This window comes from Poeciliopsis prolifica, unplaced genomic scaffold, assembly GCF_027474105.1.
Source record: "Poeciliopsis prolifica strain line A6 unplaced genomic scaffold, Auburn_PproV2 SCAFFOLD009, whole genome shotgun sequence".
In the NCBI taxonomy this organism is placed as follows: Eukaryota; Metazoa; Chordata; class Actinopteri; order Cyprinodontiformes; family Poeciliidae; genus Poeciliopsis; species Poeciliopsis prolifica.
In genome coordinates this window covers 10,922,501-10,949,736 of record NW_026562384.1, presented here as the reverse complement: position 1 = coordinate 10,949,736, position 27,236 = coordinate 10,922,501, and the positions used below count along the sequence as shown (strand labels likewise).

The 27,236-nt window shown below is 38.2% G+C and overlaps 2 protein-coding genes across 8 annotated transcripts in view; both read right to left on the bottom strand.

The window, feature by feature from the left end:
- LOC129362983 (protocadherin alpha-C2-like) overlaps positions 1-27,236 on the bottom strand; it is a 181,209-nt gene that overhangs the window by 107,327 nt on the left and 46,646 nt on the right. The window contains exon 1 of one of the 7 annotated variants that reach the window (XM_055034886.1): positions 26,481-27,236. This exon is cut by the window's right edge and continues 1,744 nt beyond it. The exons of 3 other annotated variants lie outside the window; for them this stretch is intronic. In XM_055034886.1, coding sequence (XP_054890861.1) covers positions 26,481-27,236 — 756 coding nt within the window. Of the gene's footprint in view, positions 1-3,412; positions 5,759-7,292; positions 9,788-22,774; positions 25,303-26,480 lie in introns of those variants that run through there. 3 more of the 7 variants (XM_055034880.1, XM_055034882.1, XM_055034888.1) reach the window with 3 other exon arrangements.
- LOC129362690 (protocadherin alpha-8-like) lies at positions 9,983-16,408 on the bottom strand. Its single transcript, XM_055034397.1, has 3 exons — positions 16,385-16,408; positions 10,476-12,755; positions 9,983-10,054 (listed from the first exon to the last, which is right to left on the bottom strand). The coding sequence occupies exons 1-3, from the start codon at positions 16,406-16,408 to the stop codon at positions 9,983-9,985; spliced, it is 2,376 nt and encodes a 791-aa protein (XP_054890372.1).

The window sequence follows — 27,236 nt, the reverse complement described above, 5'->3', positions numbered from 1 at the left end:
CCTCAACTTCCGTGTTCGCCTTCATCAACTTCATCAACGCAAAATATTCCGGGTGAGGCGAAATCCAGAGCAGCCAGAGGTCAAATTCGCCGATGCTGATTGGCTGAATGTTTGTACTGTAATTTATACGAATATAAAGTTCACTAGCAGCTACTCATTAGCTTAACTTCTGCTGAAGAGAAATGACAGGAGCCCGTCGGGGGAAATTCACTGTGGTGTAAATGTTTTGTATACAATACAAATTGCATGTTGACACAGTATTAAGTTTAACTGGCTTTGATAATAGAAAGATGTTTGTTTTGTTTTTATTTCTCTCTCGCATCTGTTGGGGCGGCGAGTCATGGACGAGCCGCCACTGACTTGATGCGAGGACTGCAGCCATAGGATTCAGGTATGATTGATTCACTCTTTTGTTGCTTTAGAGCTGCTTTTAAGATTTTTACACAGACAAATATACTGACTTCTTGTCACGTAAAAAAAAATGTTTTACGAATGAATAAACAGGAAGTCCTGTGACAGACTGGCGACCTGTCCAGGGTGACCCCCATCTCTGGCCCGGAATGTCAGCTCGAGGCAGCCAGCACCGCCCGACCCTCCACGGACAAGGGTGTTAGAAAATGGATGGATGGATAGATAAACAGGAAGTCTTTAATTTCGATAGCCGCTGAACTTGAACCGGAAGTTATCTGGCGGATGTTGAGGCAGAATTACGTTTCTGCAAGGGCATGAATTAAAAAGGCAAGTCTTATGTTTTCACCGAACATGTTGGACAAGGAGAGGACAATAATAATAATTTTCAGCGACCGGCTTTTATTTTGATATTCTACTTCTGCTTATATGTGTTTATATGTATTTGGAAATATAAATATTTAATTTGGAAGTAAACATTTAGCTTAGACTTAAACATTTAATTGAAAACTAAATATAAAGATTGGGCTAAAGAAGCAGTGCAGCAGTCTGTCTGCTATGCTGAACTAGGTGGGGAAACAACTACAAGGTAGAAAGGTGAATTTCAAAGAAATATTTAGAAGACAATATTTTCTTCTAATTATCTCATTGTGTCGTGTCAAGGTTGCAATTTTGATAGATAATTTGATCACAGAATTAGCCTTATTATTGGTTTTTGGTCAAATAATAATTCAGTCCACTGTTTTAAAGCTGCACTCATTTTTTGTTAATCATGCTACTTTTCTTCCTTCTCCCATTTTTTTTTCTGAATTGAATCTATTTTACCTTTGCACTCAAGACTAAAGTCTAAATGAAGAACGATCAACTCTCTGTGAAAAAAAAAAAAATACAGCCTAAACAGCATACAAGCACAGCTGCACTAATCTGCTGAGCAGGCCAAGCACAGAGACAAAGGCACTGGTGCAAGCAGGCACACCCTCACTGAAAGGGGTATGCCATATCAAAATGTGTTTAGAACTAACTGTGTAGTAATCTCATACATACTGTATCACCTTTACTTTTTTATGGCATTAATTATTCATTTGGAAATACCTATTTTTAATTCACCCACTTATTGTCTTTTTTCCCCCCTCACAATTGTTCAAGTAAACTACCACAGCAGCAGCTAAGAACTGCTTTGGGGTATGCAATCACTTAGTCTGATAATGTCAGTGCATAAGATTTAAGCTATGTATTTTTATTCATTCACATATTTCCTTGCCATCTGCTGTTCAGGCACAGCTTAGCAGTCCTGCTGCCTGTGAATACACATAATACAGTTTTTCATTCCACACACATGCAGACACAGAGGTGCATTAAAGATGCATAAAAGCACACAGGCAATTACTGCTGTTAAGCGGACAGGCAGACGAACTGCTGAGAAAGTCTGTTCACTCTCTGCTTCATGAAACCGTGGTTCACTCTGAATCTAAACTAATCCTTTGTTTTCTTCTATGTGTACTCCAGTACAAAGCCATCTCACATGCTCACCGTTAGTTTAAAAATGTGACTTTTAATAGCAGCCAAATTGAATGTCGCAAAATACATACCGTTCTGACAGTTGTATTCACTAAAATCGAAGATTGACCTAATTTTTGGAAAAAATAGATTATCTCCATATAATGCAATAACTAATTAGGAGCTTATCTATTCCTGCCTTCATTCTAGATGTAGAATCTGGACCATCTGCTGCCTGTTTTGCGATGGCAGTTTTGTAAATGATTTTTTTTTCCATGTGTTTATTAAATATTGTCTCTTGTAAATAGATATATTGCATATTTCCCCTCCCCCTACTCAGCGGCTCTCTCTGCTTCTCCCTCCCTCATTCATCCTCTTCCGCTGCTGTTGCTAAGACCGAGGAGTGCAGGCTAGTCTGTGGAAACCAGTAGAGTCTAAGAGGTGGATCTCCCAGTGTGTTGCTATGGGCAACGCTCAGTGTTCATAAGGCAAGCAGCCTGAAAGTCGCGTATTTACACAAGTGACCTAGTTTTTAATTAGTCAAAAGGGATTGCATATTCTGAACTTTATGTTTGGTGTCCTTAAAAATGCATTTTCATACATCTCTTTGACTTCTTTGTATTTTTTTTCAACAAAATTATAAATCCAACAAATAAAACATGACATCAGAATGTATTGCTTCATTATTAGTCGTGCACCGTTACAAGACCCATGTTGAGATGTAGTAAGCCTATCCCACCTGACTGACTGCACATTGTGATTCACTCCACACGCGCCTAAGGCTCGCTTTGACCTCCTCTGTGTCTCAGCCATTCGTTGCACACTGAATCCATGAGACTGCATCAGAAATCCCAGACTTCCAGTACTTGTCTTAGGCAGTCAGAGCCTTCTCATCCCAAGATGTAAAGGGATAAAAGATAGAAAGAAATGTTTAAAAAAAACATATAAACAATGATTTTCATTTAAATGTAAAGATAAAATGTGATAGATTTATGTTTATTATGATCAATTGAATTTTTTTTTCTATTATTTTATAGGTGAAGATTAAAGGAAGACTGAGAAAATATAAGACTGATAAAACACAAAGACTTAAAAACTGTTTGCACTGAACATGCAGTGAAAATAAAACTGGTATTTTGTGTGTTGTTTTTAAATAGATGTACAACTGAGGAAAAACACAAGCAACAACAAATGAGCATAAAATATCCAACTAGCAAAAGAAAATCTTTCCTCAAATGAAAATTAAGTAAAACTTTAAGCAATAAGGATGCACAAGTCAAAGCATAACGCACTGATGTCCTCAAAGCATCACCACTTGGATTTGCTTTAAACAATGAGACACAGTCATTAATAAACAACATACAACGCAGTTACTTTATCAAGACGAGGCCTTATTGTTCCTCTAAGTGTTGAATATTTCTGTCCAACTATTCTGTATTAATAGGTTAAGTCGGTTAAATTATAAAATTTTTCAAGATTAATCTAGTTTTCAATAATTCATTCTTACCTCGTCTGTTCTCCTCCTGTCAGGTAGCACAAGTGTATTTGCATGACTTCCGGGTACTATAGTAGATCCAATACTCATTCTGGGTCCAACCAACATGTATCGTTTATCTCCAGATCTGTACTGGATGCTGTGACACAGTGTCCCATCATAATTAGTCTCTTGGAGATATTTAGAAGTGTAGTCTGTGGATTTGGAGCACTGCATTGCAATCAGCACGATGATACTGATGATAAATAGAACTGAAACTCCGCCCAAAGTGATCATCAGGTAAAAAGTCACATCATTTCCCTCATCGTCATTTGCTGGACTTTTGACATCAGAAGCTGCAAAAGCCTCTTTTGGCTCCACCAGTTTAACAATCACAGTAGCTGTTGCTGATAGTGAAACATTTCCATTATCTTTGACCAGTATGACCAGTTTATGTTCAGCCTCGTCTGTCTCTGTGAATGAGCGAAGTGTTCTGACCTGTCCAGTGTATCGGTCCAAACCAAACAGACTGTGGTCAGTAACTTCCTGCAGTGAAAACAGCAACCAGCCATTATATCCTATATCAGCGTCATAGGCTCTGACTTTAGTCACCAAGTGTCCTGCGTTCACGTTGCGTGGAATCTCCTCCACACCTTCAGCAGAACCATTGGAGCTGAGCGGATAAAGGATGACTGGAGCGTTGTCGTTCTGATCCAGAATGAACACGTTCACTGTGACGTTGCTGCTGAGTGACGGAGTCCCAGAATCAGTGGCGACAACTTGGAACTGGAAAGTTTTCAGCGTTTCAAAATCAAAACTTTTCAATGCCACAATTGTTCCAGTTTCAGAGTTTATGTTGAGAAAGGTTGTTGCTGTTTTATGTGCAGAACCACTTCTTGGTATTGTGTATGATATATGAGCATTGTCCCCCTCATCATAATCAACAGCATCCAGGGAAAATAAAGAGGCTCCAGCAACATTGTTCTCAGTCACATAAAAATTATATGGACTTGTTAAAAATTCTGGGCTGTTGTCATTTACATCTGATACTGTTACACTTATTGTCTTCTGCACAGACAAAGCTGGCTCACCAGCATCTTTTGCTATTATTGTTACTTCATATTTTGACTTATGTTCCCTGTCGAGTAGCGATTGGGTAACAATAGAAAACATGTTTTCTTGCAAGGAAGGTGTTAATGTGAATGGTACACCATCAATTATGGAACATATGACCTTCCCATTTACACCTGAGTCCTTATCGCTCACACTTATCAAGGCAACTGTTGTTCCAGGTTTGGAGTCTTCAGGTATTGCACTTGATAAGGATGTCACTTCTATTTCAGGTGCATTATCATTTAAATCTCCAACAGCTATGATGACACTTTTCTCTGTTGACAAGGGCACTGAGCCTTTATCTGAAGCTTTGATGTCTATTTCATATCTATCCTTTGCCTCATAATCTAAGAGTCCTTTGACAGTAATGGCTCCAGTAATGGTATCAATTTCAAAAAGTTTACGCAATTTATTGTTTACATTATCGCCAAAAGAATACACTACCTCTCCATTTAGACCCTCATCTTTATCAGTGGCATTTACTTGTATGATTGTTGTCCCTACAGGTGAATTTTCATTAAGCTCCACAGTATATGACTCTCTGGTAAATACAGGCATGTTGTCATTTACATCTAAAACATTAATAACAATGCTCATTGTTCCTGATTTAGGTGGCTTTCCTCCATCAATAGCTGTGAGTAGTAATCTATGACTTCTGGCAACTTCTCTGTCCAGTGGTTTATGCAGGAACAAAACAGGAATTTTGCCGTCTTGACCTCTATCTTTAATCTCCAAACGAAAATGATCATTTTGACTGAGCTTATACTGTTGAACAGAGAACACGCCGCTGTCTGGATCCTGTGCGTCTTGCAATTGAAACCGAGCCCCGGATAGAGCAGATTCCCATATTTCTAAATGCGTCTCGTTTTTAGGAAAGGTGGGAGAATGATCGTTCACGTCTAAAACCTCGATGGTGACATAATGTACCTCTAAGGGATTCTCCAGGACTGTCTTAATGTTGACAATACAGCTGGCGGAGTGGTCGCACACCTCCTCTCGGTCTATTTTCCGGCTGACGCGGAGGACTCCGTTGTCACTGAGCTGGAAAAGTGAGTCCTTTGATCCAGAGACGATGCGAAATCTTCTGTCGATCAAAACACTTGACTCCAGTCCTAAATCTTTCGCAATATTTCCAACAACAGCGCCCGTTGTCAGTTCCTCTGGTAGCGAGTATCGCAGCTGCGCCGAAGTGAAATTAAAAGTGAAATCCAGAGAAACGATGAAAATGAGCAGGTGCTCCAACGCCGCAATGCATCTTCGTGCCATCGCGTATTTTTGAATAATAAAATCACTTGAAGACACATAAAACAGCAACAAAAAATAAATAAATAAATAAAAATAAAATAAAAGCGAGTAATGTATATAGGCCTATTTAGAGAAACAAAATAATAGTGGTCAAGGAACTGATGATGGCGGATCAGTGATCATTGCTATAATGCACAATGCGAAGCTCTGGCAAAAGCTCCAAAATATGGACGTTCTTCTGAGTGTTGAAATTTCACAAGCAGCGCCCCCAAGCGAACAACTGTTATAATCTTGATATATCTATTTTTATTTGCATTTCCAGTCGTTAAACATGCAAAAACCTCAATGGTGATGGAGAACAAAAAGAGGAAAGGTAAATTTCAAAACAATTCACTAACGTAGGCTATTCAATGTCTGTCCAACAATCCACTGCAGACTTAGTTATAAATCAATATTTACAATTATGTAACAATACTTAAATTTTTGTCCAACTTCATTAAACTTCAGATGTTCTAATAGTATTAGTTTGTTTGCATGACTTTCAGGTGCAATTCTATATCCCATATTTTCTTTAAATAAAATAGTTTTTCTCCAGATCTGCAATGGAGGTTTTGACACAGTGTCACGACAATGTTAGTCCATTACAAATGTTTAGAAGAACCGTCTGATAGATTTGGAGCACTACTTTGCAACTCCAGGAATACTACTAGACAAATTCCACTACTTCTTATTTTAAAAACAACAACAACAACAAAAAACTTATGCACAAGTCTTGCTGGCTAAAATTTTTAGCCATTCAAGTTGCATTCTATCAGAAAGAAGCAACGAGTGGACCACATATCAACATTATGGGCATCAAAAGGCTCCACTTCACAATTTTCAGAGATTTACCGTGTCACAATTAACAGGTCAAAAAAAAATATCAGAAAATTAGGATAATATGCTAAGCATAAAATCAATAAGGTGATCTGGTGTACTTGAAAGCATTATAATTAATGCTTCACTTCTTGCACAGATGACAACACAGCAAGTTTTTTTAAAGTAATGGGGAAAAAAAAGAAAAAAAAACCTTGATGTACCCTTGTCATCACCACAACAACACAAAAAAAATTATGGAGAGTAAGGAAAATATTGTTGACTTCACTAAAATCTAAGCTGAAATAGAGCTGCATGAGCAAAAAGATATCACATCATTTTTGTCTTGTGTGTGGTCACCACAACATCAGTAACCAGTGCTGGTCATATAAACATGCTCGCCTACTACTTCCACCTTGACATATTACTTAGTTCTTTTCACTCCGATTTAAATTGAAAATTGTATGACATTATAAAGGTATCTTCAGACAATATCTGAATTAAAATGGCTTGTAAATGGAATGTACCTCCACAGCACTTTCTCTAGCACAAAAGTCTACAAAACGCTTTGAACTTCATTCAGTCATTCACCAATTCAGTACACACACATGCTGATGCTGGCAAGCTACCACATTCTTGCCACAGGTCCCCTGCACTGGCAGCACTGTGCCCTGTGACCACCACCACAATGTAATCTTACCTCTTCAGATGTTTTCCTCCTGTCAGGAAGCACCAGTGTATTTGCATGACTTCCAGGTACTATAGTAGATCCAATACTCATTCTGGGTCCAACCAACATGTAGCGTTTGTCTCCAGATCTGTACTGGATGCTGTGACAAAGTGTCCCATCATAATTAGTCTCTTGGAGATATTTAGAAGTATAGTCTGTGGATTTGGAGCACTGCATCGCAATCAGCACGATGATACTGATGATAAATAGAACAGAAACAGCTCCCAAAGTGATCATCAGGTAAAACGTGACATCATTTTCCTCATCATCATTTGCTGCACTTTTAACATCAGAAGCTGCAAAAGCTTCTTTTGGCTCCACCAGTTTCACAATCACAGTAGCTGTTGCTGATAGTGAAACATTTCCATTATCTTTGACCAGTATGACCAGTTTATGTTCAGCCTCGTCTGTCTCTGTGAATGAGCGAAGTGTTCTGACCTGTCCAGTGTATCGGTCCAAACCAAACAGACTGTGGTCAGTAACTTCCTGCAGTGAAAACAGCAACCAGCCATTATATCCTATATCAGCGTCATAGGCTCTGACTTTAGTCACCAAGTGTCCTGCGTTCACGTTGCGTGGAATCTCCTCCACACCTTCAGCAGAACCATTGGAGCTGAGTGGATACAGGATGACTGGAGCGTTGTCGTTCTGATCCAGAATGAACACGTTCACTGTGACGTTGCTGCTGAGTGACGGAGTCCCAGAATCAGTGGCGACAACTTGGAACTGGAAAGTTTTTAGTGTTTCAAAGTCTAAGCTTTTCATTGCCATAATGTCTCCAGTTTCTGAGTTAACATTAATAAAGGAAACTGTACTATCTCGCCCTGCATCTCTCAAAATTTCATAGGACACTATTGAATTACTATTTTCATCACGGTCAAAAGCATTCACAGAAAACAAATAGGCTCCTGGATTATTGCCTTCAGTTACATAAAACTTGTATGGGCTCATTGAGAATTCTGGATAGTTGTCATTTACATCTGATACCACAACGCTTATTGCTTTTTCACATGAACGTGGTGGTTGACCAGCATCTTTTGATGTTATTATTATGACGTAGTGTGATTGTTTCTCTCTGTCAAGGGGTGATTTGGTTACCAGTGAATACATTTTGTCTTGTAAAGATGGTGATAAAATAAAAGGGATATCATCATTGAGTGTGCTGATAGTCTTTCCATTAAGACCCGAGTCTAAGTCATTTACACTGATCAGAGCGACTGTGGTTCCTGGTGGGGAATTTTCGGGGATCGATTTGGAAAATGAAGTAATCTCAATCTCTGGTGCATGATCGTTCATATCTATTATTTTAATAGTGATACTTTTTTGAGCTGAAAGAGGAGGGAGACCTTTATCTGATGCCTCGATTTCAAGTTGATATCTATCCCTTTCCTCGTAATCTATTAAACCTTTAACAGTTATCTCACCCGTGGATGGATTAATTTCAAAAAGCCTAAATAATTTACGATTTACACTGTTGCTAAAAGTATACACTACTTCCCCGTTCCTTTCGCTGTCTAAATCTGTCGCATTTATCTTGATGACTGTTGTGCCGAGTGGACAATTTTCCTCAAGCATTACCGAATAAACATCTTTGGAAAAGACAGGCGCGTTGTCATTTGCATCCAAAACATTTACAACAATATCCGATTCGCTAGACTTTGGAGGTTTCCCTCCGTCTAGAGCAGTAAGCACCAAAGTATGCCTTGCTGATATTTCTCTATCTAATGACTTTTGAACAATCAGTACGGGGATTTTGCCATCGTCTCCCGTATCTTTGACTTCTAAGCGAAAGTAGTCGCTAGAGCTTAGTTTATAACGCTGAATAGAAAATATTCCCGCGTCTGGATCGCGGGCTGGCTGCAGTGGAATACGCACTCCAGGCAAAACTGACTCAGAAATTTCCACCACCGTCTCATTCTCCGGGAAAGCGGGAGAATTGTCATTAATGTCCAACACTTCAACACCAACATAGTGGACCTCCAGTGGATTTTCCAGGACAGTTTTTATGTTTATTTCGCACGTAATGGCGTGTTCACAAACCTCTTCTCTGTCTATTTTTCGGCTCAAATAAAGGATGCCATCGTTCGGATCAAGATGAAAGAGGTGATCGACCGTACTGGTTGCAATGCGATACTTTCTGTCTTTTAGCGTGGTTTGATCCAACCCGAGGTCGTTCGCTACGTTCCCGATCACAGTTCCCTCCTTCACCTCCTCAGAAATAGAATATTTCATTTGCGCAGAGGAAACACTGAGGAAGAGCAAAGCGGTCGCGCACGCGATCAGACGCTGCCTCATCCATGCCGCGTGGAATCCTCTTTGTTCCATTATGAAAAAAATAAACATACATCAAACAATATCAGTCCAAATAAGAAACAATATGGTCCACAGAAAGTAACGCACAAAATCCGGGTTCCAAAATGTCCACACTCCCTCAAATAACATGCGTATTATTTACAAAGACAGCCAAACGATTATATCCAGCAGTAAGTGCGATGGGAAGGTAAAAGAGGTGGAACTACGAAGCAGTGACGAAAGATATAGCCGCTATTACACAAGCACACTGACACCAAGCGATGCAGTGGCTAACTACAATGGCTGAAAGTTTCAAACAGTTTACAAATTACACAGATGTGTTTATTTATTCACGTTAACAACTTCAGTCATAATAACAACAACAACAACAACAACAACAACAATAATAATAATAATAATAATAACAATAATAATACTAACTGGTTTATCATAAGACTTACAATGACTAATTTTTGAACAATTTACTGATGATGTAACCTTGTTTTTTTCAATGACCGGGGCACAAGCTCGAAATCAATCAGCACCAAGGAGAGCGATGAAAACTGAATTTGCCGTGGAGCTGGGACAGGGACATTACAGATAGTCTCTGGAAAATATGCTAAATTGCACTTCAATTAGTTTTTTGCACCATCTTAAAAAAGAAAAAAATACGAAAAGTTATAAAAATATTGTTTTCTTATTCAAAAACTTAGCTGGAAAGAGGGGTTCCAGCAGAAAGATATTTAGTATCACCATTTTATTTAATTATATTTTCTCCCATTTAAAATCAAATATGAATGATGTCTTAATTGTTTGTTTGTTTTTTTTTTTTTTTCAAAACGTATCTAAATTTAATCTTACCTCTTCAGATGTTCTCCTGTCAGGTAGCACCAACGTGTTTGCATGACTTCCAGGTACTATGGTAGATCCAATACTCATCCTGGGTCCAACTAACATGTAGCGTTTGTCTCCAGATCTGTACTGGATGCTGTGACAAAGTGTCCCATCATAATTAGGTTCTTGAAGATATTTAGAAGTGTAGTCTGTGGATTTGGAGCACTGCATTGCAATCAGCACGATGATACTGATGATAAACAGAACAGAAACTCCGCCCAAAGTTATCATCAGGTAAAAAGTCACATGATCATCGTTATCATCCTTTGCTGCACTTTTAACATCAGAAGCTGCAAAAGCCTCTTTTGGCTCCACCAGTCTCACAATCACAGTAGCTGTTGCTGATAGCGAAACGTTGCCATTATCTTTGACCAGTATGACCAGTTTATGTTCAGCCTCGTCTGTCTCTGTGAATGAGCGAAGTGTTCTGATCTGTCCAGTGTATCGGTCCAAACCAAACAGACTGTGGTCAGTAACTTCCTGCAGTGAAAACAGCAACCAGCCATTATATCCTATATCAGCGTCATAGGCTCTGACTTTAGTCACCAAGTGTCCTGCGTTCACGTTGCGTGGAATCTCCTCCACACCTTCAGCAGAACCATTGGAGCTGAGTGGATACAGGATGACTGGAGCGTTGTCGTTCTGATCCAGAATGAACACGTTCACTGTGACGTTGCTGCTGAGTGACGGAGTCCCAGAATCAGTGGCGACAACTTGGAAGTGGAAAGTTTTCAGAGTTTCAAAATCGAAACCTTTCAGCGCCACAATGTTTCCAGTTTCAGTATTTATGTTAAGAAAAGATATCAACTTATTATCTTCGTGTGCCTCTCTCAAAATATAATAAGAAATTATCGCGTTTTTACTGTCATCCCTGTCAAAAGCTTTGATAGAAAAGACATTAGCCCCTGGTTCGTTTCCTTCATTGATGTAGAAAGTGTACGGGCTCCGCAAAAACTCTGGGCAGTTGTCATTCACATCTGACACCTCAACGTTGATTGTCTTTACCGATGATAATGGAGGCTGTCCCGAATCTTTTGCGGTTATTGTCAGCTCATAATGCGACGTGTTCTCTCTGTCCAAAGGTGATTTAGTTACAAGTGAAAACATATTATGTTGCACGGATGGCAATAACGAAAATGGAGCAGCCTCGCCGATTGAGCAGATCACTTTTCCATTTAAACCAGAATCCAAGTCATTAACACTAATAAGAGCTACTGTTGTTCCCGGTCTAGAATCTTCAGGGATTAAACTGGAAAATGAAGTTATCTCAATCTCAGGTGCATTGTCGTTTACGTCCATTATTTTAATGATCACGTTTTTTTCCGCAGTTAACGGAGCTAAACCTTTATCAGATGCTTGAATTTCAATTTCATATTTTTCTTTTTGCTCGTAATCTACAAGTCCCTTCACAGTTATTTGCCCTGTTGATTCGTTTATATCAAAAATGTTGAATATATTGCTACTCACACTGTTCCCAAATGAAAAAACTATTTCTCCATTCTGACCGCCGTCCGAATCAGTCGCATTCACCTGTACAACTGGGCTTCCCAGGGGAGCATTTTCCACAAGAGTGGCAGAGTAAACATCCATTGAGAAAATTGGTGAATTATCATTTACATCCAAAACATTTACTATAATTTTCATATCCCCAGATTTTGGAGGCTTTCCCCCGTCCAACGCGGTCAGCACTAAGGAGTGGCTTCTTGCGGCTTCTCTATCCAGCGATTTTTTCAAAACCAATATTGGTATTTTCCCATCATCTTCTTTATCTCTGACTTCTAATCGAAAGTGATCGTCTTGGCCAAGTTTATATTGCTGAATCGAAAACTGGCCGCTATCGAGATCCCGTGCGGGTTTAAGCTGAAATCGCGCTCCGGGCAACACAGACTCTGAAATCTCCAGGATTTTTTCTGTTTCGGAGAAATTGGGCGAGTGGTCATTTATGTCCAGCACCTCCACCGCAATGTTGTGTACCTCGAGAGGGGTTTCTAACACGGTTTTAACATTTATTAGACACACGCTACTCTGAGCGCACACCTCTTCTCTATCAATCCTTCGGGTCACATAAAGGACGCCGTCACTTACGTTTACATAGAAAATGGGATCCGCACCTCCAGAAACAACACGATATTTTCTGCTCTTCAGAGTGCTTTTATCTAAGCCCAAATCTTTTACTAAATTTCCAACCGCAGTCCCATCGTTAACTTCCTCAGATATAGAGTACCTCAGTTGTGCAGATGTTACACACTGAAAAAAGTGTGATCAGGGTTTAGTAATATTTGCTAAATAAATAAGAGCAAACTATACATAATAAAAAAGACTTTGTGCAATTTTGAATCTCACTGAGCTGAATTAACCAAATTTTGAATATATTTTAATTGCATTCTACTCGGTTTTTATTTCAATAAAATCAGCAGAAAAACAATAAGTAGAATTTATTTATTTTCATTGGTAAAGTCAAAAGTGCAGAAAATTGATAAATTTTACTCATTGGGAGGCCTTTATTTTTCCCGCCCCAAGGCATTTGAACATCCAGTCTGCTTGGCATTTCATGGACTACCGTTTGCTTAAAGGTAAGACATGTTTTAATTGTTCTTAGTTAAACAATTCAAGTGTTTGTAGCAGTTAAACAATTTACTGCAAATGACCAAACATGGCAACTTTAAAGTTATAGTGTGAAGGATTCGAAGTCTTTGATTTGACTAAATACATCGCAATGATTGAAAAAGTAGTCTCTGTCACAATTTAATGTGACTAACGTAATACCGATATATAGTGGCCGTAGAATACAAGCTACTCTTTTATTTAATGAAGTTTTTTGGCCTCAGCTCAAGCTCCCCCTCCCCACACAACAAGCTAGCTAGCATGTTTGGGCTCCATAATGGAGGAACAGACGTTGTTTTCAACGGTGAGAGGCTAATCAAGTTAAGAGTTTCGTTTAAAGTTACTGCATTTAGTTTTTACAATTAAAATGTACTCAAGTAACATTTTTACTCAAGTAGCATGTTAAAAGCTGATTTCTAATCATTTTTTATAACGTTACACATTTCGGAAGAAAAATCTGCCTTTTTACATTTTGAGACAAAGTGCGCAGTTTATTCTTTCTTCTTTTAATTTGGCGTTATTTTCATGGAACGTCTGTTATTGTGATTTGAGCACAGTGGCTGGTGTTTTGCTAAACCCAAGTTCACCGGCTCTCACTGAGGCTCTAACGTTACGTTAGTTACATTCAGATGGCACAAATGGCTTCCTCGTTTTTCCTGTTTTCTCGGAAAAACGTTTTGCTTTCAAACTGTGGTTGCAGCTCACACTGACAGATAAACAGTCACAGTGAGATGCGTCTGTGAATGTTGGGTTGAAATCAGTACGTAGAGCTTCGTACTGACTGCTGCCACAGAGAGACTGAGAGAAATGCTTCGTTAGTCCGTTTTGGGCATCTTTGACATTAATATTTATTGTTTGGCATTTGTTGATCTGCATATTACCTTAAAATCTGTTTCATGTTTTGTCTATCATCTTAAAACGATAATTCATTTTTTGTAGTTGGTTTGGATGAGGTATTCATCCATAGTTGGTATATTATAGAGCTCTTATTTTCATTGGAAAATTAAGATGATTATGGCGTGATTCTTGCAGGGATGTGTAACGTATTTATTTTTTTTAAGTCTCTAGATTATGATGTGTAGGCCAGGACATTTTTGCAGTAGAACATTTCATTTAAAATATTTTTTTAAGATTTAAGACATGTTGTACCTCCTGTGATTTGAAAATTGCAGTAGGCTGTATTGCAATTTGATAAAATTTTGATAATTGTTCAGCCCTGGCACATTATTTAATTACTAGATCTATTAGTGATGTATGCTACTAGTTATACACTAATTTAAAAACACCTTTTTTTCTTATTATCTTAGGTTCTGGCCTATGGGGTGGGCAGTGTAAGATCTGCAAGTCTTTGTCTGCAACAAAGGGGAATCTACTAAAACATTACAGACTACAACACGCAACATTTGGTCGTGGGCAAACCCAGCCATGTCTATATGACAGTTGCCCTTGCACATTTAAAACACAGGGGTGCCCTTCGCACACATTTGTCCAGGTATCATACAGCTCATGTCATTATACAGCCAGGAATCATCTCTGCTTTTAAGTGCTTAGTTTGCAGTGCTAGTTGTTCTACAGAAAAGGACTACTTTCAGCATATCGGAAATCACCTAAAGAGCCACGAAACTGTCTTTTGTGTATTTGAAGGATGCAGCTTTCGGACAAATATATACAATACATTTCTGAAACACAAAAGTAGAACACACAAATCCTATTCTTTGAGCGGTTTTAAGCAAGGTGTGTATGACAGTCACCACGATCAGATTGTTGACCATCCTGATTCATTAGAGGCCAGTCATAATGAGTGCACAAGTTTAGATTGTGATAAGGAAAGTGCATCATACTTGGTTCTTCAAAGAATTGGTTTACTTCTGCTGAAGCTAGAAAGTGTCTATAATGCCTCTGTAAAGTGCATTGATGCCTTGGTTGAAGACCTTCAGTTCATTTCATCTTCAGCATCTGTTGAAGTTGTTAGAGATATACTTGATTCAACATTGAAGTTAAATAAGAGCATTGTTGACCAGGCCATCATAACAGACTTGGCAGAACAGTTATGCAACTTCCATCCCATTAGTACAGCATTTGCTGTAGGTGGTCCACTTGGTTCAGCTTTTAAGAGAAGAAGGTATTTTAAGGAGCATTTTCAGTGTGTTGATCCTGTTGAATATATCCTTGATTCCAAAAGAACAAGACCTTTCAATATGTACCTATTCTCGAGACTTTGCAGAAGGTTTTGAAGAATAAACACATTGCAGAGGGAATCTCATCCAGACATTTAAACAGTACTGGATATATTAAGTCAACTTTTGATGGCAAACTTTTCAAGCAAAATGCCTTCTATGCTGGAGAAGAGACAAAACTCTCTGTAATCCTTTATGTCGATGACTTTGAGGTGTGCAACCCACTAGGAACTTCAAAAAAAAACACAAAATAACAGCCATTTATTGGATTTTGGCAAATGTACCTTTCCAATTGCAGTCTGCATTAACGTCGATACACCTAGCTTTACTTTGCAAAGCTGTTGATGTCAAACAGTTTGAATACAAAGCAGTTTTGGAACCCCTCTTGAAAGATCTTGCCACTCTAGAACAGGACGGGATTTTATTTCCAGTGTTGGAAAAAGAGTAAAAGGAACTGTACACTGTGTTGTAGCCGATAATCTCGGTGCACATTCAATTAGCGGACTAGTTGAAAGTTTCACAGGGCCGTACATCTGTAGATTTTGTCTTGGACATTCTTCAGAGTACCAGACACACGAAGTGCGGACTGGAGTGTTTCCACCTCGGACAAAGAAGGACCATAGTTTGCATGTACAAACTGTGAGAGAAAATCCAAATTTAACCCATTGCTTTGGCGTTAAGCGGTCGTGTCCATTGACTGATAAACTGAATCACTTTCATTTTGTGTCTGGGTATCCACCAGATGCACTACATGACCTTTTTGAAGGAATAGTCCCAAGAGAACTAGCATTGTGTTTTCAGACTTTCACCAAGAAGAAGTACTTTAATTTGACTGAACTCAACGAGTTAATCACACGTTTTCCCTATAAGGGCCCAGACAAAGCCAACAGCCCTCAAGCAGTCCCTCAAAACTACATTCGTCGCAGAACGATAGGAGGAAATGCCCATGAAAATTGGGCCCTAATACGGTTGTTGCCACTCATTGTTGGTTCACGGGTACCTGAGGATGATGCTGCCTGGCAGGTTCTTCTGACTTTAAAAGATATTGTTGAATTGGTGGTTGCCCCTGTTCATACAGTTGAAACTATTGCATACCTTGACTTTAAAATATCTGAGCATCGTGACAGATTCTTAGCAGTTTTTCCTGAAGAGACACTGACACCCAAACACCATTACTTAGAACATTACCCTGCACTGATTGCAGAGTATGGGCCTCTGGTTGGTGTATGGACAATGCGCTTTGAAGCGAAACACAGCTTTTTCAAGCAAGTTGTGAGGCACACAAAGAACTTCAAAAATATATTGGTGACCCTTGCTACAAAACATCAGATGATGATGGCATGCCATTTACATACTGATGTTGGAAAACAGCCATTGTGTGTCACAAAAATATCTGTGATGCCTTTAGATGTGCTGCATTCAGACATACAGGAAGCTTTAAGAGAAACATCACCGCTTCTGTCTTCCGTGCAGTTTGCTAACACTGTCACTTGCTATGGAACAAAGTACACTGTTGGGATGATCTTGCCGTATGGCTCTACTGGAGGACTTCCTGACTTTGCTGAGATTATTCAGATAGCCATTTTAAACAGCCGTGCACATTTTATTGTAAAGTTACTACATGCATGGTATGAAGAGCATCTTAGATCTTTTCAACTAGAGAACACTGGCAAGATGGCTCTTGTTGAGCAGCAGAAACTTGGTGATGTGTACCCCTTGGCTGCATACAGCGTGGGAGGAAAACGCTTGGTCACACTCAAACGTCACATCTGTTGTTTGTTTTAGGTAATTTTGATAAATTATGTTAACCTTTACATCTCATAACATCTGTTTTTAAATCATTGTTCTGGAAATATAACAACAGTATCCTTTTTTGTTGACATTATAGCAATTTAATAATCATAATTATGGCACACACATTTAATGTTATGATTATAAGTGTGGTGTTCCACTTAAATAAGTACAGATTTTATTTATGAATTTTTTTATACAGGTTTTTTTCATGTACTGTATAACAATATATTTAACTTTTGTCTATTCTTGTCTGGATGGCAGAGATGGAGGCAAAACTCAGAGTAATAATTGACGACCGAATTGAGAAGTTGGACCTTCCATCAGGCATCCCGCCCACTGTGGAGGAGCTGCATAATATTGTGAAGGACACCTTTGGGATTTCTACTGAGTTCAGTCTTCAGTATTTGATGTGGAATTTGAAGATTATTTTACTCTTCACAACAATGACCTTATCAAACACAAGGGCACCATAAAGGTTGTTCACACTTCTCCTATTCTTCTGAACTTGTATGCAGCTAATGAAAGTTTGGACAGTTCCTTTGTTCAACATTCCACTGACTGTGACTCTGCATCGTTTGAAGAGTCAAATGCAGAGTCAACTGCTGGAACATCTTCTTCACAGGACACCATTATCCTGTCTGGGCGCAGTACCACAGAACGCTGTCAGTCATGGCCAAAGCAGTTCCCCATTCCACAGTTTGCATACGAAACTGAGATGTACCTTGAAAGAGGCAATGAGGACTACAAGAAGAATGGAACACTTCTCACTACCTCGAAGATCAAGCCAGACATACTTGAGAAACTGGCTGAAACTGTATATACTTATACAGCCTATCCATCAGGTTCACAGATAAGTGATGTTGCTGAGGCACTTGTCAACAAATATCCTTGTCTCAAGGAACCCGGTTCCTTTGCAGGTTACTATGGCTGGCAGCAAAGCCTTAAATACAAGATGTCAAATTATCGCACCAAACTCAGAGGCTACGGTGTTCCTGAGGTGTTATGCAATGCACTAAAACGCAAGACCCCTGCGGACAAGAAGTCTGCAAAGAATGTAAAAAAGCCTCGAAAAGCAGAGGTAAACTTCCTTCCTCCTTACCCGGCTGGAGAGGATGAAGAAAGTCAAGAACAAGAGAGGATTCAGTTGCTTACTGAAGTAAAGAAAAAGGACAACAATGCATTGATAAAAGAAAAAATGGCCAAAACATTTGCACACAGAAGAAACGAGATCATCAACCAATCTCCCAGTATAGAGGACATCAAAGCCAGATGGCCCGCTCTATTTGAGCCGTCTCACGTGAGTTATAAGTGCATGCTAATCAGAAGTATTCCTAGTCAATGTGAAGGATTGCATTTGTGATTCTGCATTTAGCTATTTGATACAAAATGTGTTGCGTTACTGTCATCTATTTTATAGATCAAATTTGATCCATCTTCTTGCTTTTGAAAAATGTCGTAAGAACAGTATGTATCTTTGTAATATTTGAGGCTTTAAAACTGGTTTCATGATTTGTCTTTCAGATCCAGGATGAGTTTCACAGAATCACAATGGTGCATCTTGAATCAAAGTTCATGTCCAAACTGGATGAATATACTCCTCGACTTCTGAACCTCTTCCACTCCAAGGGCGGAACCATGGGGTTGAGGTTGCAGGCTATCCTACTCAAGGTATCTTTCATTGAGCATTATGGTTGTTAATCTTTCATTCTCAAAATTTTGTTTTTAAACTTCTGGAATATCATTACTTAAATTTACTGGAGGTTAGCCTGTGATTCTCTTTATAAATGGAATATGAAATAATCGCATGAGAATTTGTTTCAGTAGTGTTTTATTACACTGGTCCCCAAGATGGCACAGGAAGGATCCTTGAGCTTATTAACAGTAATATAAATCACCTGGTGTTTATTTTTTTGTTTCAGACTCCAAGCAATCCTGACATCAACATGACCAGAGACGTTATCATTCGATGTTTGATGATGTACCTTGGGGAATCTACAGATCAACTCTTAAAAGAGTACGATGTAAGTTTAAGTAGATGTTAAAATATAAAGTAGGTGATTTATCTCAACTCTTCTAATTGGTATTCGTTGGAAAGTCAAATTACAAAATAGTCATAACTTTATTTCTCCCAGTAGTTCTTGGTAAGCTATCATTGTCCTCTGTTAAGTGTTTTAATTTTTATTTTCCATTAAGAAATTTTTAAGTGCTAGTGCAGAATGCTATCTCAATTTCATTTTACCAACTGGCATAATTTAAAACTTGGCAGTAATTTATTTAATTTTTTTCATAAGAATGCTTTACCTAACCATAACTTGATTTTTTTTTAAGTCTTTGCAATTTGTCCCTAAAAGCGAGCTAAGAAATTATGGCCAAGGCGCAGCTTTGTGAATACAAAGACATTTTTACAGAAAGACTGAGGCAATGCAGAATAAGATATTAATCAAGACAGTGTCAGGAAGAAATAATAGTGTAATGGATTGATTTAATTTCAGAAACTTCATTTAGAAATATTTATAACTGTTCAGCTCATCATTGTATAATTGATTATATTATAATATAATATTTTATTATGATTGATTTATATTTGTCTTTTTTAATTTTTAAATTCATTTTTAATTTAAAATATGAGATAATGTTATCTCATATTTGTCTAAAACACTGACATAAATAGAGTGCATTACTAGCAACGGCTGACAAACTCCAGATTTTCTTGTCCAAACAGTTGTAAGCAATTTGGGAAATGGAACCTTCTCCTTTGGCTGTACTGTCTAATATGCACAATGTTCTTGCTATTACAGGATGCTGTTTGCTGTTCAAAGCCTGAAGATCTACAACATCAAAGCTAAGACGTCAGAGGATCCAGACATCGGTATCGTGGTGGACGGCGTGAAAATTCTAACTGCTCTGGGTAACTTTCCAAGGGCTTGCTCCCTGCTTGTTGGGTTGGCATATGCTGTGAATCTTGCCTATCCAAAGAAGCTCAGATACACGTTTGAAGTGTTTCAGAAACTTCTCCTCGGACTGGATAGTTCAAAGCTCTCCACAAAAGTGAACAGCCTCAGGAATAAACTACTGGCTTAAGAAAACGAACCCTTACTAAACAAAAGGGAATAGGCAAGTCACTGTCAAAACCAACACACAAAACTTTGTGACATGCTCTGTGAAGTTAGTTAAAATTTGGGTAATTTTCAGTTCAGTGGATTTTGCATGTGTATTTTTTCTTGCAGTACATTACAGTTAACTAGCCTTTCTAAGGACTGACCCCTTGTTCTCATATATGGTAGTGCGGCCTGTTATATGGCTTTGGATCTGTTCAGGTCTGTCACATGAACCCTTGTCCCTTTTATACAGCATAGAGAATCCACTATTGCCTTTTTGGAGAGTCCATGCAGGCTTCACCACTGAAGGGTGATGATCTGCAGGCTGCAAAACGCTGTTGTGTTTCATTTGCACTTTATATAATATGTTTTTGTTCAGTTCTGTCTTTCAACTTATTTTTCGAAAAGGAAAGTAAGTGTCACGGAGCCAAGGGCCCCAACACAGTGACAAGATGTAGCATAAACATGCAAAATAAGAAAATGGACGTTTTTATGCCTCAAAAGTCTTGCCCATCTCTCACATCTTGTCGTGTTTTCCCCAGGTAAGATTTATACTTGTGTTGTGCTCTGCATGCCTCTTAAACATAAAGTTAACTATGTTTATGTGATTGATAAATTGTTGAAGCAAGCTTAACTGAGTCCAAGTTGATTGTTGTTGATGTGATTGTTCTAAAAAATCATGTTAACTATACTTTGAGCAGAGTGGCACTATGTTTTTGACTTCATACTGATATATTGTATATTGCCCCTTCTCTGTTTTATTGTTGTATTTTGGAATTTTGCACTTGTTGGGTGCTGGATAATTACGTTTTATAAAGTTTCACAAAGAAATGCTGCTGCTGTTTAATTTGTTGATTTTTGATGCCACTCAAGTTTGGTCAGGATATTGTGTAAATTAGACTTAAAAAAATTATGGCAACAAAGTGACACTCAATATTATTGAATAGATTTAAAGTCCTATGACACAAATAACAACTTAGAATTTATCAATTATTTTAGCTACAGATGTCTAAGAACAACAGTGTTACTGTGTTGAATTAAGCAATAATGTGCTAAAATATGAGTTGATATCATTTATATTATTTACTTAATCCAAATAAATTTTTATGCTGATCTTTAGTAAATCTAAATCAATTTCAGCCATTTAATTAATAAATATAAATTAATTTCACCTAGATTATCAGTAAATATGAATCAATTTCCCACAGATATTTCGTAAATCTAAATAATCTTTTCTCAGAAACTTAGTAAATAGAAATAATTTTTCCTTGTAAAATTGAGTTGGATTTACTAAATATTTTTTGTCAATATAACTTATCATTTGGCTTGATATTACTAAATCCAACACTTTTCAGCTGTTGCTTTTATTAACATGTACTTGATTTTTTTAAGTTAAGTTAAGTTAAAATATTCAATACTTTTTACTCATTATTGTAGAACATAAAATCTACTCAATTATATTACGTGTCACTTTGTTGCCTCAATTTTTTTGAGTAACCATTGGTCAAATTTTTCTGAGTGCACTCAGTAAAAGCATAGCAACCGCAAATCGGGTTATGCGTCCTTTCCCCAGACGCGCCTCGAATTTTCCTCGTTCCATTGTTCATCCAGAAAGCACTGCAAATCACACAAATGCGTGACGTGACTTCGGTGTGGTCGGTAAGAAAATATCCATGTATTCTCAAAGAAAGCGTAAAGAAAAATCCACAAAAGGCAACAGTAAGCTCGGGAACAACGGTGGTAACATGAGAATGACGAGAGCATTGATAGGCTGAAACAAAATCAGTGAAAGCAAACGCGATGCGTTTTGGTTCTGTTATACTGACATCATGCGGCCTTTATAATAACGCGGTTTTTTTTTCCCCCGCGATCTTTAAGCTCGCTGGATCAAATGTTCATTTTGTGTGCACAGCATTGCTCTAATTTAAAAAGGAACGTGCATCATTACACCATTTTCGTTAATAAAATATACAACTTCTGAGTATATTTTAAATAATTTATACCAATGCATTTCTAATAATTAATGAAAATTATCTAAACAATTATCTTAATAAGCCGGTGATATTAAAAGTGATTTATGAATTTGAACGTTATTCAAATGAGGAAAGCAAAGTGTCAGCAGCATAATTGGAGTGAAACATGGCCATTGTGTTTGACCAGTATGACCATTTTATGTTATTTTCTGTAACTGACAATTTACCAGACTTCCGTTTTTGTTTTTTGTTTTTGTCTTCTCAAGCAAAACAGTTTTCGTCAGAGCACTTGCGCCCAAAGTGATCAATGTCCACATTTGGCGAAATGAAGAAAAAGCTTTTCAGTTAAATTAATATTAAAACAATTTATACAATTTTCTTATTTAAATAGCATTCTTCCGCTAGAAATTTGATAAATATTCTTATTTAAAACAAATAAACACGGGAAAAAAACACCTTAGGCTTAAAAATTAAACAACGCAAAATCACTCCACTATATCTGAGACTGTTTAATGTCAAATAATTAATAGGGGTAACTATAGCCACTAAATCAGTCAATTTCACAAGAGAGGTAGCAGTTAGAGTCGAAATAACCCAAAGTATTCAAGTGCATGGCTTACCTCATCCAATGTTTTCCTTCTGTCAGGTAACACCAGCGTATTTGCATGACTTCCGGGTACAATAGTTGATCCTATGCTCATCCTGGGTCCAACTAACATGTAGCGTTTATCTCCAGATCTGTACTGGATGCTGTGACACAGTGTCCCATCATAATTAGTCTCTTGGAGATATTTAGAAGTATAGTCTGTGGATTTGGAGCACTGCATTGCAATCAGCACGATGATACTGATAATAAATAGAACTGAAACTCCGCCCAAAGTGATAATCAGGTAAAATGTTACATCATCATCCTGGTCATCCTTTGCTGCACTTTTAACATCAGAAGCTGCAAAAGCTTCTTTTGGCTCCACCAGTTTCACAATCACAGTAGCTGTTGCTGATAGTGAAACGTTGCCATTATCTTTGACCAGTATGACCAGTTTATGTTCAGCCTCGTCTGTCTCTGTGAATGAGCGAAGTGTTCTGATCTGTCCAGTGTATCGGTCCAAACCAAACAGACTGTGGTCAGTAACTTCCTGCAGTGAAAACAGCAACCAGCCATTATATCCTATATCAGCGTCATAGGCTCTGACTTTAGTCACCAAGTGTCCTGCGTTCACGTTGCGTGGAATCTCCTCGACACCTTCAGCAGAACCATTGGAGCTGAGTGGATACAGGATGACTGGAGCGTTGTCGTTCTGATCCAGAATGAACACGTTCACTGTGACGTTGCTGCTGAGTGACGGAGTCCCAGAATCAGTGGCGACAACTTGGAACTGGAAAGTTTTTAGCGTTTCAAAATCGAAACTTTTTAGCCCTATAATATCTCCATTTTCGGAATTTACATTAAGAAACGAAGTTAATTTGCTGTATTCAACTGCATGTCTGACGACATGATAGGAAATACGCGCGTTTTCATTTTCATCACAGTCCGCCGCTTTAACAGAAAACATCACAGAACCCGCATTATTATTTTCAGTTATGTAGAAAGTATATGGACTCAATAAAAACTCTGGTTTGTTGTCATTCACATCTGACACCACAACACTGACCGTCTTTACCGATGATAGTGGAGGCTGTCCTGCATCTGTTGCGGTTATGACGAGATTATAATGTGATTTTTCCTCTCTGTCCAGAGAAGATCGAGTAACCAGAGAAAACATCTTATCTTTTAAAGCTGGCGATAATTTAAAGGGAACACCTTCCTGTAGGCTGCAGATTATTTTTCCATTTTGGCCTGAGTCTAAGTCATTTACACTGATAAGAGCCACAGTTGTCCCGGGCTGTGAATCTTCAGGAAGTGAACTGGAAAACGAAGTAACTTCAATTTCAGGTGCATTATCGTTCATGTCAATGATCTTGATTATCACGCTTTTTTCTTTTGTCAGCGGAGCAAAACCTTTATCAGATGCCTGTATTTCAATTTCGTATTCGTCTTTATCCTCGTAGTCAATCACACCTTTAACAGTTATAGCACCTGTTAACGAATCAATATTAAATTGGTTCAATATTTTTTGGCTCACACTGTTGCTAAATGAATAAATGACTTCTCCGTTTGATCCCTGATCTAAATCAGTTGCGTTCACCTTCATGACAGTTGTTCCCAGTGGAGCATTTTCATTCAGTGTAACAGTATACTCTTTCTCTGAGAAAACAGGTGCGTTGTCATTGACGTCAAGAACATGTATCAGTATATTCATATTACCGAATTTCGGAGGTTTACCTTCATCTAAAGCTGTCAGTATCAACTTGTGGCTCTGTGCACTTTCTCTATCTAAAGGCTTTTGAACAACCAATATCGGTATTTTAAAATCATTTCTTTTGTCCTTAATTTCTAATCTGAAATGGTCGTTTTGGCTAAGTTTATAATGCTGCACGGATAACTGACCGCTGTCTGGATCCTGGGCCGGTTTAAGCTGAAATCGTGCTCCCGGCAACACTGACTCTGATATCTCCAGTGTAATGTCTTTGTCCGAAAAAATAGGCGAATGATCGTTTATATCCAGGATTTCCACTTCCACGTAATGGACCTCCAACGGATTCTCTAGAACAGTCTTCACATTCATTACACATCGGGTGCTCTGGGCACACACCTCTTCTCTGTCAACTATCCGGCTCATGTAAAGGATCCCGTCGTTTTGATTCACGTTAAAGAGCGGATCAGCGTCACTTGATACAATCCGATACTTTCTGTCTTTCAGTATGTTTTTATCTATCCCCAGATCTTTCGCTATGTTTCCGACCACAGTTCCTTCTTTTACCTCCTCGGAGATTGAATACCGCAATTGCGCTGAGGCCGCGCTCCAAAAAAGCAGAGCAAGCGCCAGTACAGTGAAATATCCCGGCTCCTTCCGTAGCTCGATTCTTCTTTGTTCCTTCCACATTTCGGAAGTCATCAGTGCTCCATTGCAATCGCAAAATCTATGTTTTCAAAAACAATTCCGACTTTTTGTGGATGCACATCTGCCGCTTATTTCTGTTTGCAAACACTTTGCACTGAGTGCGCTCACAAAACGTCCAAGAACAAAAAGACAGAACAGCGACGAGGGCATGATCTGAAGGGGTGGGATCATAACGAAATGACGACAGCCTCATACTATTTTCTATACCGTACTGACGCCAGGCGACCAAATGTTTTGATGCACAAAATAATAAATACAGTTCATCAGTTGGATAAAATATTTGTTGTATTTGTTGGTCTCGCTGCAAATCTTAGATAAAAAAAAAAAAACATTTTTCACATTCATATTTACAATCATATTTAGTTGTTTTGGACATAGTAATGATGTGAAGATCTAGATCGACAGTTACTGTAACATATTGTATGATACTAAACATATTTTTTTTATCAGCATGCATTGTTCCGTGGGATCTGTCTGTTCTCTTGGTTTTGTAGTTTCTCAGGAGGTATTGCATATTCTAAGGTCTTGTTATTCTTACTGTCCTTTAAGTTTCTGTTTCTGTGCGGCAGCCGCAGCATGGGAGGAAATTACATTGATTTCTGAGTAAAGACAATATAAACTATTTTATTGTAAGTCCCACTCTAAGACTGTGTGGTTTCTTAGGCTATATGTGCTTTGTTACAACGAACAGGCTGGCTGTACAATGTGTGCTTGAGATAAATCTATGCCACAATATTCCGATCAAATATCTAATCATTGTAGATTCTTTATTTGATTAACAGCTTACGATGTAATGCAAATAGTAGGAAGTGTATTGAATGCAAATTATGATAAGAGAGATACAAAAAAAGAGACAGAAACAAATTTTCAGCACCATGGACAGTAACACATGGATTACTTTGATTTTAAACTGAGCTTTCTAAGACAAATTCCAGACTGTGAAAGCAGAGTTCAGTAAAGCTGGTAAACATGTACTTTTTATTATTATTTTTAGAATATTAATTTCTAAAGAAAGTCATGTTAAAAGTTTAAATCCAATGTGATTTAACGCATAGATATTGCTGTAGGTTTTGGTTAAAATCACAATTTTGTAAAGCATTTGTGGGCTTGATTAATTCTATGGAAGTTTTTTGCAAAGAAAGTGAAATGTCTAAGTATTATTAAATACTCCTAATAAAACTAAAATAAAAACTAAAAATGTAACACTCAAAATAACGCTAGACGAGGAAAGGATTTGTACATACAGAAAATAAGTTAAATAGACATTTTTTTTGTTTGTTTTTTTTTAAACAAACATCTAAAAAAAACTAGGTTGTTGCCTTACCTCTTCAGATGTTCTCCTCCTGTCAGGTAACACCAATGTGTTTGCATGACTTCCGGGTGCTATAGTGGATCCAATACTCATTCTGGGTCCAACTAACATGTAGCGTTTGTCTCCAGATCTGTACTGGATGCTGTGACAAAGTGTCCCATCATAATTAGTCTCTTGGAGATATTTAGAAGTATAGTCTGTGGATTTGGAGCACTGCATTGCAATCAGCACGATGATACTAATGATAAATAGAACAGAAACTCCGCCCAAAGTGATCATCAAGTAAAACGTGACATCATTATCCTCATCATCCTTTGCTGCACTTTTAACATCAGAAGCTGCAAAAGCCTCTTTTGGCTCCACCAGTTTAACAATCACAGTAGCTGTTGCTGATAGTGAAACGTTTCCATTATCTTTGACCAGTATGACCAGTTTATGTTCAGCCTCGTCTGTCTCTGTGAATGAGCGAAGTGTTCTGATCTGTCCAGTGTATCGGTCCAAACCAAACAGACTGTGGTCAGTAACTTCCTGCAGTGAAAACAGCAACCAGCCATTATATCCTATATCAGCGTCATAGGCTCTGACTTTAATCACCAAGTGTCCTGCGTTCACGTTGCGTGGAATCTCCTCCACACCTTCAGCAGAACCATTGGAGCTGAGTGGATACAGGATGACTGGAGCGTTGTCATTCTGATCCAGAATGAACACGTTCACTGTGACGTTGCTGCTGAGTGACGGAGTCCCAGAATCAGTGGCGACAACTTGGAA